Source organism: Plecotus auritus (assembly GCF_963455305.1).
Source record: "Plecotus auritus genome assembly, chromosome: 6".
In the NCBI taxonomy this organism is placed as follows: domain Eukaryota; kingdom Metazoa; phylum Chordata; class Mammalia; order Chiroptera; family Vespertilionidae; genus Plecotus; species Plecotus auritus.
In genome coordinates, this window is record NC_137773.1 from 159,101,438 (window position 1) to 159,116,599 (window position 15,162).

Below are 15,162 nucleotides of genomic sequence, written 5' to 3' on the forward strand. Positions count from 1 at the left end.
TTTTTTAACGGCTTGAGGAAGCAAACCTGTGTATGCATGCCAAACAAGCATTGATTGGGCTGGCTTCAGGCAATGGTGCCTGTACCAGATAGTATCTTGTTCAGAATAAAGTAATTGATACATCATCTATAAGAGATTTTTATAAAGATTTTAATGTCAGTGTGCTCTTCCTAACAGGTGATTTTTATTGCCCTATATATTGGCATATATGAGACAGTCTGGTATCAAACTAGTGTAGTCCTCAAGACCATGAAGAAGCAAATGCAAAACACTCCATAATCCAAGGCACTTCTGCAGAATAATAAATAACGTACACTGGGGTTGAACTCACATTCAAAGATCACAGACCACACTGTGATGTGATTCTACCTGAAGGGATAGTCAACTAGAGTACCATTTCTGACACTTGAGACAGTAGAACAAGTTAAAGGAGACAAGATAATTATTAAAGAGAAAAAGGTGGAATAGAAAACAATGAAAGAACTAGTTGTTAAAACAAACACACATTTGAAAAGAACCAAATTAAACCTTATTTAATATAGATACCTTTTTAAAAAACTCTATGTGAATTGAATTTTTATAAATTGGATAAGAAGGAATCTAGTTATTGGTTCCTAACCAAGTCATACCAAGTATCCACAAAACTTGGGAGCCATCTGCTGCTGCCTGACAGGAAGGGACCCTGGGCGTTGACTGAAACGCTCCCATCTCCTAAGAGACTCACTGCTCATGGTGGGGGAATTTTCTAGTTGCCTGTGTTTCTATATCTGTGCTTAAAGGGAGCTGAGAAAGGTGTTACATTTAAATGTGTGTGCTGTAAAGGTCTTTTATTTGTAATCACTTGAGTTTTACTTGACAGGTGTTGAAAAGATGTGGCCTGCAGGGAAATGCAGCATGCCCTGGTCTCCCGCCCAGCCGGGTGGGCATCATCTCTGCACACTGTGCTCTCTCACTAATGTCTCATTCTCATTCCTTTACTGCCAGTTATCCCAGGGCAAGTGTAATTCCAGGTTTGTTTGTTAATTTTTTGTTTGTTTTACTTTGGGAGAGGTTGTTTTGTTAGAGTTTCTTTGAGATTTGTGATTTCCTCACTTATAATGGATTTTCCTAGTTTTTATTTTGTCACTAGTACTTTAATCTTACAAGCGGATGACATGATACTGTACATAGAGAACCCTAAAGACTCTACCAAAAGAACTACTAGAACTGATAAATGAATTTAGTAAAGGAGCAGGAGGGATAAATGGTGATGGAAGGAGACTTGACTTAGGGTGGTGAACATACAGTACAATATACAGAAGATGTATTATAGAATTCTACACCTGAAACCTATGTAATTTTATTAACCCGTGTCACTTCCAATAAATTCAGTAGAAAAAAAGAAGCAATTAAAAGGGAACACAAAAAAAACGAATAAAATAACCTTAGGGTGTGCTAGATGTTGGTACAGTGCTCTTCAGTCAGTTTTAAGAACAGAGCACTTGGAATCTCAAGGAGGGTGGAAGCACTGACATTTCTGAAATGTGTACTAGCAGTCTGTTCAAATAAACTACCGTTTCATAATGAGCCTGTGGCCAAGATTCATTTGAATGATGTTAACCCTGCTATTTTTAGACCTTTGTTACATGATATACTGATTTGTTGTACGGGGGCTCTAAATATTTCCTCTCCTGGGCCTTCATGGAAAAGTATTTTTTAAAGGAATGTATTTCTCACTGCTCTCACAACTCCTCGGTAGAATCACAATGCTATTTATCTCCTGAGCAAACGTTTTTCAAAACATGGAAGCTATGTGAAAAATAAAGGTTATTGTTGAAATGTTATTTTAAATGATCGTTTTTAATGTCATTAGCAGCTTTCCAGCTTGGAGATGTTTATTTTAAAAGGTTTTTCTAAATTATGTGTAGAATCAGTTTGTTAAATACTTTATTAAAATACTAGTGACCCGATACACGGATTCATGCACATTGAAAGGAAATTAATTAGAAGGTTGCCGGCCGGGCGAAACTGGGCGAGACGGGCTGGACATGCCCTGGAGCCAACCTCCCATGGTCCCTCCCCTGCATCTGCAGAGCGGGGTCCCTCTGGCAGGTGGGGTCTCCTGGCATGGCCTGCAGGGATCTGGCCAAAACCGGCTCTCCAACATCCCCCACGGGGTCCCAGAGTGCGAGAGGGCACTCTGCAAAGTTGCTGTTGTACAGGGTGTGGAACGCAACTGCAAGTGTGCAGGGCCCCAGCAACCACATAACCCACGGCCGAAGGTGGAATCGTGCGGCCCCGCGAGGAATCGGGCTCCCTCCTCTCTGGTTTCAGGGTGTGTCACCTGAGAACCGCCGTTGCCAAGTTACTGCAGCTCGGCAGCTCCTGCGTTGAGCATCTGCCCCCTGGTGGGCAGTGGGCATCATAGCGATGGGTCGGACGGTTGGACACTTAGCATATTAGCCTTTTATATATAGAGATATTCTTCTCTGTCTATACTCATGCCCTACATGATCTCTCTTCCCTTACTAAACCACTCTTTGTATATGAAATGTATATTCTTCAGAGCAAGGGAATAGTAAAACACACACACATACACATTTAAAATCCAGTTAATGGGGTAATTATTACATGAACGCATGCATTCTTAAATAATCTTGTAAAACGAGGATGTGTGAAGAGGAAAGGAAGACTAACATTACTTGAATTCCCACTGGAAGCCAGGCATGGTATTTGGACTTTTCCTGTACTTCAGTCTTTACAGCCACTAAGAGTGTTTGTTACCTCCCTATTTTACAGATGAAGAAACTGAATCTCAGAGATGTTAAATTGATTTGCCCAAAGTCGGATTCCAGCCCAAATCCATCTAACTCCCAAAATCATACATTCTTTTCACAGTACAACTCATAGATCTTGAAACTAGAATGGGTCTTAGAAATAATCTGGCTTAAGTCTCTCATCTTGTCAGGAAATAGAAGCTCAGAGTAGCAAAGTGACTGACTTATCCCAGATCATTCACTACTTAGTAGCATTTCTCTATGCTACAATCAACATAAAGAATTTTGTTAACTCTTCCTAAAGTTATTTTTAAGGAGAAGTGACTTCTAAGGAGAAATAGCACAGCTTCATTTTAAGGTACCTTTTGAGATAAAGTAATAAGGTGACTGGGAAATATATACTTGTTGGATCCATTTCCTACTGGTTGTAACAAATTAACACAAACTTGGTGGCTTAAAACAATATGAACTTGTCTTACATTTCTGGAAACTAAAATCCAGGTGTCAGCAGGGCTGCGTTTCTTCTGGAGGTTTTAAGAGAAATCCATTTCCATTTTGGGAGAACACTCCTTTCCTAGGCTGATGGTCCCTTCTCACATTTACATCACATTCTGTCATCACATCCCCTACTGAACTGCCTGCTTCCCTGTTATAAGCCCTTGTGATTATATGGAGCCCACCCAGATGATTCAGGATATAATCACCCCTTCTCAAGATCCTTGACTCAATCACACCTACAAAGTCCCTTTTACTATGTAAGGTAACATATTCACAGGATCAGGGATTAGGACATGGACATCTTTGGTGGATAGGGCATTATTCTGTCTACCACACACACCCATATGCCTATGTGGGTGATTATGTATCACACATAAATTAAAAACCCTTCTCATCCAGAATTAGCCATTCTGGATAAATAAGTTTTCAGTATCACTGTATCCAAATCATGTTTTCAAATTTTCCTTAATAAATGGAAACTGTTAACTGTTCTGAAATGTGCTGTTTTCCCTGCCTTTGAAAACAGTATTCTCAATATAATTTTACCTCTCCTTGAGGAATGATAGCTATCTTTGTAAACATCATTATTGAGCTGTGCTTCAAATACAGCAATAAATGCACATGCAAGTGTAGGCTGCGGAAGAAAGGGAACCCAGTGAGTATTAACCCTGCAATGGAACTAGAATTTTCTTTCCAGTCATTTTTTATTATCTGTTTACTTGTCAGGAGGGTGAAGTGAAGAATGTTCCGCTGCCCAGTTCCTGAATAAGATATAACATGATGGGCTTCTGGAAAATTGAGTCAGACATCAGAGCAGTCTTCTGTAGGGTGAGGGTGGGAGGAGGGGGTGCTTTCTCGGCCTCTAAAAATTCCTTCCTAACAGTCACAAATCTGTTGATATTTGTCAGTATTCAGAACATCATTTTCTATTTCTGCATCACTAATGTCAGGACTGCAGGCAATATCTTACCAGTTTGCATGTATTCTTTCTGCTTTCCCCTCTGTGTGTTGATGGGGTCTGGAAGAGAATGCTGCCTGTTTCAAGAGCTTTTGTTAGCAAGTTTTTGCCTTGGTTGTGAAACCCTTTTGCTCATGTGACCAGTCCATACATTTTTTAAGCTCTTTTGAATATTTAAATAGGCAATGGCAATAACAACAACAAAATTTTGGCACATAAATATCTTTTATTATTGGTTATCTTGTATGAAATTAGTTCTGACATATCTTAATTTATAGGACAATTTAGTGAAGTAACATTATGGTATAGAAAGATATTAAAAATATCTCCAGCTTCCTCAGAGTATTCTCCACAGTTTTCCAGCTTTCCGTCTACTATAGTTGTTCTAAACTGTTGTGTGTTTTTTTACCTAAAGAGCAATAATGTCACAGCTCCTCAGAGAGGCACTTGTCTATTTGAACACTAGCCTGTGATGTGTTAGCATTTGTTCAGTGAACAGCGGGCTCTTTCTATGTGCCAAGACTGCATTGGGCATCACTTGAAAGAACATATTTTCATGAGTAATTCATGGTTTGCTGAGGAGGTCCTGTGGCAAGTATGGTAACAGATAGGAATATGATGCGGGAACCCCAAAGAGGTCAAGCTTACATTACAGTAGGTAAATGCATGACACTTCTTAAAATTCTGGGATCATGAATGTTTTTCCAGCTTCAAAAGGTGGTGTTTGTGGGATCTATAGCATCAGAACATAAAGGAACAACCAACCAACCTGTATAAGTCAGTGTCGTTTATTTATGAACACTTCTCAGGACAGAGGTTGACAAACATCACCCAAGTACACATTTTATCAGTATTATAAAACATTAAAATCTAAAACATTCTCTGTCTTTAAAAAAATTCACAAGATTCTTTGCAAACTCATGCTTTATTTTTTTATCTAACTATACTTTACTTTTAATTAAATATCTCCACTTAAAGTACCAGGAAGTCAACAGTAAAAAACAATCTAATTAGAAAATGAGCAAAAGGTAGGAACATTCTCATTGAAGAGGGTATCCAGAGAGCAAATAAGCACATGAAAAAGTGTTCAACATCATTAGCAATTAGGGAAATGCAGATTAAAACCACAATGAGGTGTCACTGCACCCTGTTAGAATGGCTAAATAAAGCATAGTAATAACACTAAGTATCGACAAGGACGCAGGGAAACTGGATGACACTGCCGGTGGGAATGTGAAATGGTACAACTGCTCTAGAAAAATGTATGGCCGTTTCTTATAAAACTAAATAGGAGTATATCATACAGCCCAACAATTGCACTCATGGGCATTTAGCACGGAGAAATAAAAACGTATGTGCACACAAAAGCACAAATGTTCATGGCAGCTTTATTGTAATAAATAAAAACTGGAAACATTCCATCTGTCCTTTGGTGCATACATGGTTAAACAAACTGGTATGACTATAACTCAAACTTTACTCAGCAGTAACAAGGAACGAAAACTACTGATACATGCAACAACTTAGATGGCTCTCAAGAGCATTATGCAGCGTGAAAAGAGCCAATTTCAAAAAACTTACATCCAGTTTGATTCCATTTATAGCATTCTTAAAGTGACAAAATTCTAGAGATGAGGAACAGAGTAGTGATTGTCAAGAATTAAGAAGGAAGGAAGGTGACTGGCTACGAAAGGGCAGCACACAGGATGTTTATAATGAACTGTTCTGCCTTGACTGTGGTGGTGATCACAAATCTCCATGCAATAAAAATTGCATAGAAACACATACTGGTATATACACAAGTGCATATAAAACTGAAGATATATGGAAAATGTCAAAAGACTGCATCAGTGTCAATTTCCTGTGATAAAATACAGCATTTAAGCAAGATGTTACCATTGGGGAAAACTGAGTGGAGAAAATATGTGATCTGTCTATTTTCTTGAAATTTCATGTGAATCTATAATTATCTCACAAACTAAAAGTTAAAAAGAAAGCAGGCATTGAGACTGAATAGAAGAGCATAGGTTTTTGAATCAAAAAAATTGTGTTCAAATTTTAGATCCACCACTTACCTGCTGTGGGACCATAAGCCAATTCTTTAACCTTTGTGTGCATTTTTCTTTTTTATATTGAGATATAATTATTGGCATATAATGTATTAGTTTTAGTTGTAAGATATATGATATATACATATATTATGAAATAAGTTTAATTAATATCCATCACCCCAGAGAGTTACAATTTCTTTATTTTTAAAGTGAGTATAACAATACTACTTCCATCGGTAAGTTGTTTTGAGGATTGGAGTAGCCTACCAATGTCTGATAGGTTTTAAAATATCATTATTATATATAAAAGCCATTTATCACATACATTGAATCATAAAAATATTTTATCTTTTCATCTAGCCCTTAAAGGGATAGGTACTCTGACTTTTCTGCAGAATTTTAATATTGCTAGGTATTCTCTGTTTCATTAACTTCTGCTCATGTCTTTATTTTTTTCTACTTTCATGGGATTTACTCTATTCCAGCGATATTCAACCTTGTTCATCTCATGGCACATGTAAACCAATTACAAAATTCTGCAGCACACCAAAAAATGTATTTTTTGCTGATCTGACAAAAAAATAGGTATAATTTTAATTCATTCACACCAGGTGGCTGTTGTTGTGTTGGATGTTGTCATTTTTTTATTTGACAATCTAAGGGGAAAGAGGTCAGTGCCTCTGACTAAATAGTCAGGTATTGCATGTTTTAAAAATTCTTGCAGCACACCAGTTGCAAATCGCTGCTTTATTCTTTTTCCTTCCTTGTGTGGACACTTAACTCATTAAATGTCTTTCTTCCTTTCTAATATATGCTTTTGAAACTGTAAAATTTTCTTTTTTTTTTTAATATATTTTATTGATTTTTTACAGAGAGGAAGGGAGAGGGATAGATAGTTAGAAACATCGATGAGAGAGAAACATCGATCAGCTGCCTCCTGCACACCCCCCACTGGGGATGTGCCCGCAACCAAGGTACATGCCCTTGACCGGAATCGAACCTGGGACCCTTCAGTCCGCAGGCTGACGCTCTATCCACTGAGCCAAACCGGTTTCGGCAAAATTTTCTTTTATAAATGTGTTATTCAAATCACAAATTTTGGTGATGGCAAGCCAACATTTTCATTGTCATTCAGTTATAAATATAGCTGTTTGTTTTTAGTTAATCCAGTAGTTAATTTGAAAATGTGTTTTTCAGTTTCCAAATATGTGATGGGGGATCTTTATGGTCTTAATAATTATTTGAAATATGTTAAGCTTCCCTTGTGGCTTAGCATGTGATCAATTATTATGTTTATTATGTGCTTAGAAAAGAATGTGTGTTCTCTAACTGTTGAGTGTGGAATTCATCTTCATTTAGTACGTTGATTTGGTTAATGTGGTTGTTCAGATTTTCAGTATCCTTACTATATTTTATCTGATTGACCTATTAATTACTGCAGTGCAGATGTTTCTCTTTGTCTATAGGTGTCATTTTCTTCTTATACGTCTGCCAATTTTTACTTTTTATACTTTTTACTATATTGTTAGATATAACATTCAGAATTGTTATATTTCCCTGAGGAATTGTTCATTGCATCACAATGCAGTGATTTTTTTTTAATTTTAATTTTTTATTTATTTATTGTCTAAAGTTTTACATATGTCTTCTTTTTCCCTGCTTGACCCGCCCCCCACCCCTCAGCCCCCAGCCATTCCCACTCCGGGCAAGCCCCCACCACCCCAGTGTCTGTGTCCATTGGTTATGCTAATATGCATGCATACAAGTCCTTTGGTTGCTCTCTAACCCCCCCTTCCCCTGCCATTTGTCTCTATTTTTATTCATTTTAGCTTTAAATGCTTTTTGCCTTAAAACGTGTATTTTATCTGAGAGTGAGATAGTCATTTAAGCTATTTTTCAGTTAGTCTTTGCATGGAATTCTTAGGGGAAACAGTTTTTTCTTCAGGCCAGAGCCCAGGCTTTCTCTGGCAAGTGTATTTGCTATTTCTACATAAGGCATTATCTTTTCAAATCCACCCATTTACTGAAAGCTGCGCAGGTGTCCACATTTAATGTAAAGGCTCTCAATTTAATCCCTTTGCCATATACAGACCTAAGGTTTCATCTTCCTTTTCCACCAGGGCATCAGAACTCGAGCTTCAATTTTTAAGACTGACTTCCATCCTTCATTCCCTTCCTCTTCCCCAAGCCTCAGCCTTGGCAAATCAGCTCACGTGCTTACTGTAACTTTTGGTTTTCAATTCTGAACTTTTGAGATTGCTCTTGCAAATTCACCTATTCATTTTAAAGAATGTTCGTTATATTTTCTTCAACATTTCTAGGTGTTTTTTGGGGGTGGGGGTGCTGTGTGTGTAGGAAGGGGTATTGAGATTATCTGGTATAGCATGAAGGGCAGTTCTTAATAGGAGTACTAATCTCACCTGAGAATGGTACCATGCTATTCAGCAGATGTAGAATACTGGATCTATACTCTCTGAGACTTAACATCCAATGAATTACGTAAATTCTCATGTTTGAGTGTATGCTGGATGCTCTGGGGGGGGGGGGTGTCAACACCTACAAAGATCTGCGATGTGTGTATTTCTTGGTTCAAGCCATTTCAAAATTAGGGTACAAGAAAACTGGTCTTTAGAACCCCAAGATTCTTTTACATTTCAACTTCTAAATTTGAGAACATTAATAAATGATGATAGCATGAAAACTTTGTTGCATACATAAGACTTTTGTAAAACAGTTTTATCAGAGTTACAAAACTGATTTAGACTTAACTTTTCGATTGAAGTTCTTTAAAAATGTTATGCACATGTTTCAAAATTACCTAAGCAAAGTACAATAGTGATCTAGCTATGATAGGGAAGAGGTGGGCTGCACTAATACTATATTCAAAATAGAGAATTTAAGGAAAAAAAAGGTTTGCAAATCCTAATTAATACAGATTTTCTATAAGCTAGGTATATTGTTTATATACATGCCCCAATTTATGTCTTTAAATGTATGTATTTAATTCCTTTTTAGAGTATTCCCATGCTTTTTGGTGAATTTTATAAATGTACACAATCCTTAAACCAACTGGAATCCAACAAAAGTTTCCTTTGAAATTTTTACTTTTGAAAACATTTTTTCTTTGTAAAATTTTTTTAGGTCAAAGTTAATTTTCCTCTTACGAACATTCCTACAATTGCACCAAGAGTAAATTCAGTCTCCAGAACATTAGTTAAATAAGACACTTCATCAAAAGCAGAATGTCATGATTTTGCTGTTGGAGTTTAGTTCTCTGTGCCCAGAATGACAAGTTCTAAAATAGTGATTTTTTGTTTATTGATTCTTCTCATGTGCCTAAAGAAAAATTAAATATGTGGTTGAGCCAATGACTCTTAGATTATTTTGTCTAATAAAAGGTATATCTCTTTATAACAACTTTACATTTTCTTCTAGGTTACCTTCCGAACAAGAATCTATCACTGTAATATTAACAGCCAAGGCGTGATCTGTCTGGACATCCTAAAGGACAACTGGAGTCCGGCCCTCACCATTTCTAAGGTTCTCCTCTCCATCTGCTCACTTCTTACAGATTGCAACCCTGGTGAGAGACTTTAAATCCAGTCTTAAAATTGTTCATCTAAATTAGCCACTACTTTCCTGCCATCACCACTACTGCTACTGTTACTATTATTTTTATTTTAAATTCCCACAGTATGTAAGTCTTTCTTTTTAAATTGGGTCTTGTCATTAGTCTTTTTAAAGACCTGTTATTTGCCAAGAAGTAAAAAGCATAGTATGATAAAAATTAATTAAAAGTCATTTTAGATTAAGAAGTGCATTTGAAGAATGTATTACATTCTGTTGCCAAATAATAATAAAAATGTTAATTGAATAGTTTAATCTTTAATTAGATGCCTACCAGAAGATGTTAATTTGAGAAATATGGGCTGTTTAAATTTTATAATAACCAGGCAGCACCGCACAGGCGTGACCTTTATGGCATCTTAATAACTATGCACCCTTATAAGCTATTGGAACAAAAAAGGAAATGGTCTGAACTCGGATATACCCAAAAGGTAATAAGAAGAAGCAAATACAACTTTGCAGGAAAACTAAAGAGAGTTTATGGCCAGTCCTTCGTGGATTGCTGGTGTGCTTACTGCTGGAAGCTCTTACTTCCTGTGTGTGATTGTGTGGCTTAGACCAGCTTTTATCTAAAAGACAAAACGACTGCCAACTTTTTACATATTTGCATTTATTTTGGAAAATCCACAGATAGCGATAGGGTTTTCATTGATGTTCTCAGTGAGAAATTCTCTTGAATATTTAATTGGTGTCTTAATATTTTATAAGATTCCATCTTCCATGTTCAGAAATAAATATTGTTTACTAGATAAGTGAATTTTTAGACAAGAGTAATTACAAATGGAATTGGGGTCTCTCTGAGGCTTTTGGCTGGCTTATAAAACATAGAAAAATCATAATTTTTTCAAGTTTTATGTTTGTTATTTTTCAGTAATAAAGACTTTTTAATGAAGAAATATAAAACAATTACATTGTCATATATTTAGAATGCATGACAAATTAATGCTTTTAACACCAAAAAAAAGAAAATATAATTGTACAAGATCATTATTATAAAGTATTTTTTTTTAAATATATTTCATTGATATTTTACAGAGAGGAAGGGAGAGGGATAGAGAGCTAGAAACATCGATGAGAGAGAAACATCAATCAGCTGCCTCCTGCACACCCCCCACTGGGGATATGCCCGCAACCAAGGTACATGCCCTTGACTGGAATTGAACCCGGGACCCTTCAGTCTGCAGGCCGACGCTCTATCCACTGAGCCAAACTGGTTTCGGCTATTATAAAGTATTTTTAATCAATTCAGACTTCATTCCAGATAGTGAAATTTAATAATGCTGCACTAATTTAAAACGGAATGACAGACATTTTGTTCTTGCAGTCTCATTATTCCTATTTCAATTTCACTTGTCTCTGTGACTGAGTATAACTTCATTTGGAGGCAATGTCACAGACAGGCATTTATTGATGATACGGGGCCTAGAACCAAGTGGTCCTCTGGAAATATTGGAGCCTGGGACTGCATCTGTTTCCCCACTCCCAAAACGTACTTATGGGATTTGCTGAAATTTGGAGGCCAAGGTTCTTTTATGTTTTGTTTTGATTTTTTTAAGAGAAAATTTAATTTTGACAGGTAAGTAACTTATTTAAGAAACTTTTGATGTCAAGTCATTATGCTGTGCTGTATGTCACTTATATACAGTGTTATATGTTAGTTATATCTCAGTAAAGCTGGGGGGGAGGAGAAGTTTCTGATACCCTACTGTTTATGAGGCACTTCTGAGCACTAGGTGAATTTAAACTCCTGTGAGTTTAAAATGAAATAGTGTATGTGAAAACCCTTTATCACAGTAATGGATTCTTGTTGTGTTATTTCCCAGAGTATTTAGGGCTCTGAATGGGCATACATTAAATGACTTATAAATACCTACTCGGTTGAATTTAATAGAGAGAAGATAGTATTGAGTAATCTTTTGACACCACTACCTTGCACTGACACTCTTGGGTTTTATAATTTATAAAAGCCTAACCCTGAGTTGATAGTGCCTATTGTATTATCTCTTGGGAAGGATTATCTCTCAGGAGGAAATGTCCAGCATTTATCACAGGAGTCCTGTGGTTTAGGTAGGGTTGATGATAATCTTTGTTTTATATTAGAAATTAAGGCTGAGGAAAGTTAAGAGACCAGTACAAGGTCACACAACTAATTAAACAGTGGAGCTGGTTTTAAAGTGTACATCTCCTGACTATCAATATCACGAAATAAGGATGTACAGCCCCACCCTGAAACCAATAGATGGGTGCACTGTTCTGTTCCCAGTGCAGTGGTCTAGGTAGGTCTGTCTAACTGTTGGCCTTGATAGTGCTATTCACACTCACTGTGCTATTTATTGAGCCTGATATAGCATTCTTCCTGGTCAGACGTTAGCTAGCTGCCAGTGTGTGACACACTGTAGGCAACAGAGTGGCAGCAGAGAGGAATGGAGGATGATAAGCTCAGAAGGTCAGCACCAGCCTCCCAGATTTTCTAAATTAGACTTGCTTGATAAACATGATTTAATCCAGGAATTGCTGAAGTTTAAAGTACTAATCAAATTTCCATTTTTCATAGAATGCTCTTATTTGTAAATACTTTCTCTTCTCAAGTATATATAAAATTTAAGTTATATTTTATTTTTTATTTTATTTTTTTAAAATATATTTTATTGATTTTTACAGAGAGGAAGGGAAAGGGATAGAGCGTTAGAAACATCGATGAGAGAGAAACATCAATCAGCTGCCTCCTGCACATCCCCCACTGGGGATGTGCCCACAACCAAGGTACATGCCCTTGACTGGAACTGAACCTGGGACCCTTGAGTCCGCAGGCCGACGCTTTATCCACTGAGCCAAACTGGTCAGGGCAAGTTATATTTTATTTTATATTTTTAAGTTTGTTTTTGCTGTTTTGTGATTGTTTTTATTTTATTTTATTTTTTAAATATATTTTATTGATTTTTTACAGAGAGGAAGGGAGAGGGATAGAGAGTTAGAAACATCGTTGAGAGAGAAACATCGATGAGAGAGAAACATCGATCAGCTGCCTCTTGCACACCCCCTACTGGGGATGTGCCCGCAACCAAGGTACATGCCCTTGACCGGAATCGAACCTGGGACCCTTGAGTCCGCAGGCCGACGCTCTATCCACTGAGCCAAACCGGTTTTGGCTTGTGATTGTTTTTAAACTCAAATATTTTATCATATTCTTTATATGAAATATATTTATTTATTTAAAATATGCCTATAGTATGGTCTTCACACTTAATAAATAATGGATAGTTTTCCCTCATACAAAATGAACTATCCTGAGAGCACTGAGAATTTTGAGATTTAAAAAAAGCCAACACTTTCCCTGTACTACATGTTTTATTTACAGAGTAATGTCCAAAACTATTTCTAACTTTTTCCCCCCTTTTTTTTTTTTTTGAAAAGTATATAAATGCATGTCATCTGGCATTATTTTACTAATCTTAGTTCTGCTTTCCTACTCTACTGCTGTTGCTTTTTAAAGTGTTATGGGCTTGTTTCATTCTAAATGTAATTCTGATATTGTACCATCAAAAATATATAATTCTGATGAGATCATTGGAAATTTAAAAACCAAACATTTGATATTGAAGAATTATTGCCAGAAATTTTAAGCATAATAAAATGGAATTGTGATAATGAATTTTTTATATGTCCTTGCCATTTAGAAATACATACTGACCTATTTGCAAATAAAATTCTTTGACATCTAGAATTTTCTTCAAAGTAATCCAGAAAGATTGGAAGTGGGTAAGGATATGGAAATACCAGGTTGATCATTATAATTATTGAAACTTAGTAATGAGTACAGGGAGATTTGTTATACTATTCTGTCTACTTTTTTCTTTTTTTAAATCCTCACCCGAGGATATATTTCTATTTATTTTTAGAGAGGGTGGAAGGGTGGTGGAGAGACAGAGAGAGAGAGAAACATCAATGTGAGAGAGACACATCTATTGGTTGCCTCTGGCATGCACCCTGATCAGGGCCAGGGATCGAGCATGCAACCGAGGTACATGTCCTTGACTGGAATTGAACCTGGGACCCTTCAGTCCACAGGCAATGCTCTATATGTTTGAAATTTTTTATAATAATTAGATTTCTTTTTAATTGCCAAAAATTACACATGCCTATAATTTATAAAAGGTGTGTGATTTAGCACTTTTGTTTTGTGAAGGAATTATTTGGGCTCTGACCTTCACCTGCTATATTTCATTCCCCTATCATCTGCCTTCAAACTATAGGCTGCCTTGTAACAGGGTTCTACATTCATAAACAACCACAAAGTCTTTGTCCACCACTCTTCAAACAGGCGGAGCAGTACAGACTCTAAGCATGCCCCCAAACATCAACACTGAGGAGGGATGAGCTGTTCCCTCTCTTCCCGTCACCTTCCAAATAAAAATCAAGTGTCAGTTACTCCCAGTCTTAGATTTATGTAAAACTTTATTAGAACAACAAATAGAGCTGAGAATGGCGGCTAATTAACCCCTACCCTCGCACTGGTTACTCGTAAGCCAAGGGTGAGCATGGCTGCAGCTTCAGTGGTAAGAGCCTTAATTCTTATCAAAAGGACTGAGCAAATGGAAGAGGAATTTGCTCTCAGTGACTCCTTCCTCATTCTCCCGCATCATAGCCCTTTGTTTCAGATCTCTATGGCCCTTTTTTAAAAAAACAGCTAATGCAATTCTTATCCATAAATTGTCCTTAACTTTGGTGATCAGCTGATGGTTTTTAACCTCTGATTAGATAGTAAATTGTGTTACTAAATATTAAAATTTTATAATTGATAGTGATTACTAGAGAATGCAGAACATAAAATAAGATTAATTATTTCAACACAGATATATTTATGTAGATTATTTAATCTGTTTGTGACCTGTTAGACCAATGAAAGGTACAGAAATAGAATTTAAGAGGATTCTATTGCTTACTACTTCTGCAGCACGAATCTTGCCTGCATGTATCCCATCCTACTACGCTTGAGAACTAGCAAAGAACAATTTCTTTAACTGAGAAAATGACATGCCTGCCTGTTTTCAAAACAGGCTATGTTAGCAGGAATACAAAAAAGAATTCTAGGACAGACATTACAGGTGGCTACCTAGATATCAGGTTGCTTCTGATGTAACAAGTAAAAGGGTTCCCTCTTTGAGTCAGAGTTCCCAGGAAAGGTGGTTTAAAGTTGCAGTGATTGCAACTAGGCCAAGAAGTCTTTGATTTCTTTTTGGGATTGGCATTTGGGAATTCTGGCATTGTGTAT

The 15,162-nt window shown here is 36.7% G+C and overlaps 1 protein-coding gene across 2 annotated transcripts in view; it reads left to right on the top strand.

Annotated features, from left to right (window-relative positions):
* The window catches only part of LOC308252076 (ubiquitin-conjugating enzyme E2 E2), a 258,291-nt gene that overhangs the window by 214,592 nt on the left and 28,537 nt on the right, over window positions 1-15,162 (top strand). For both annotated transcript variants that reach the window (XM_080676061.1, XM_080676060.1), the window contains exon 5: window positions 9,699-9,846. In XM_080676061.1, coding sequence (XP_080532187.1) covers window positions 9,699-9,846 — 148 coding nt within the window. The remainder of the gene's footprint in view (window positions 1-9,698; window positions 9,847-15,162) is intronic.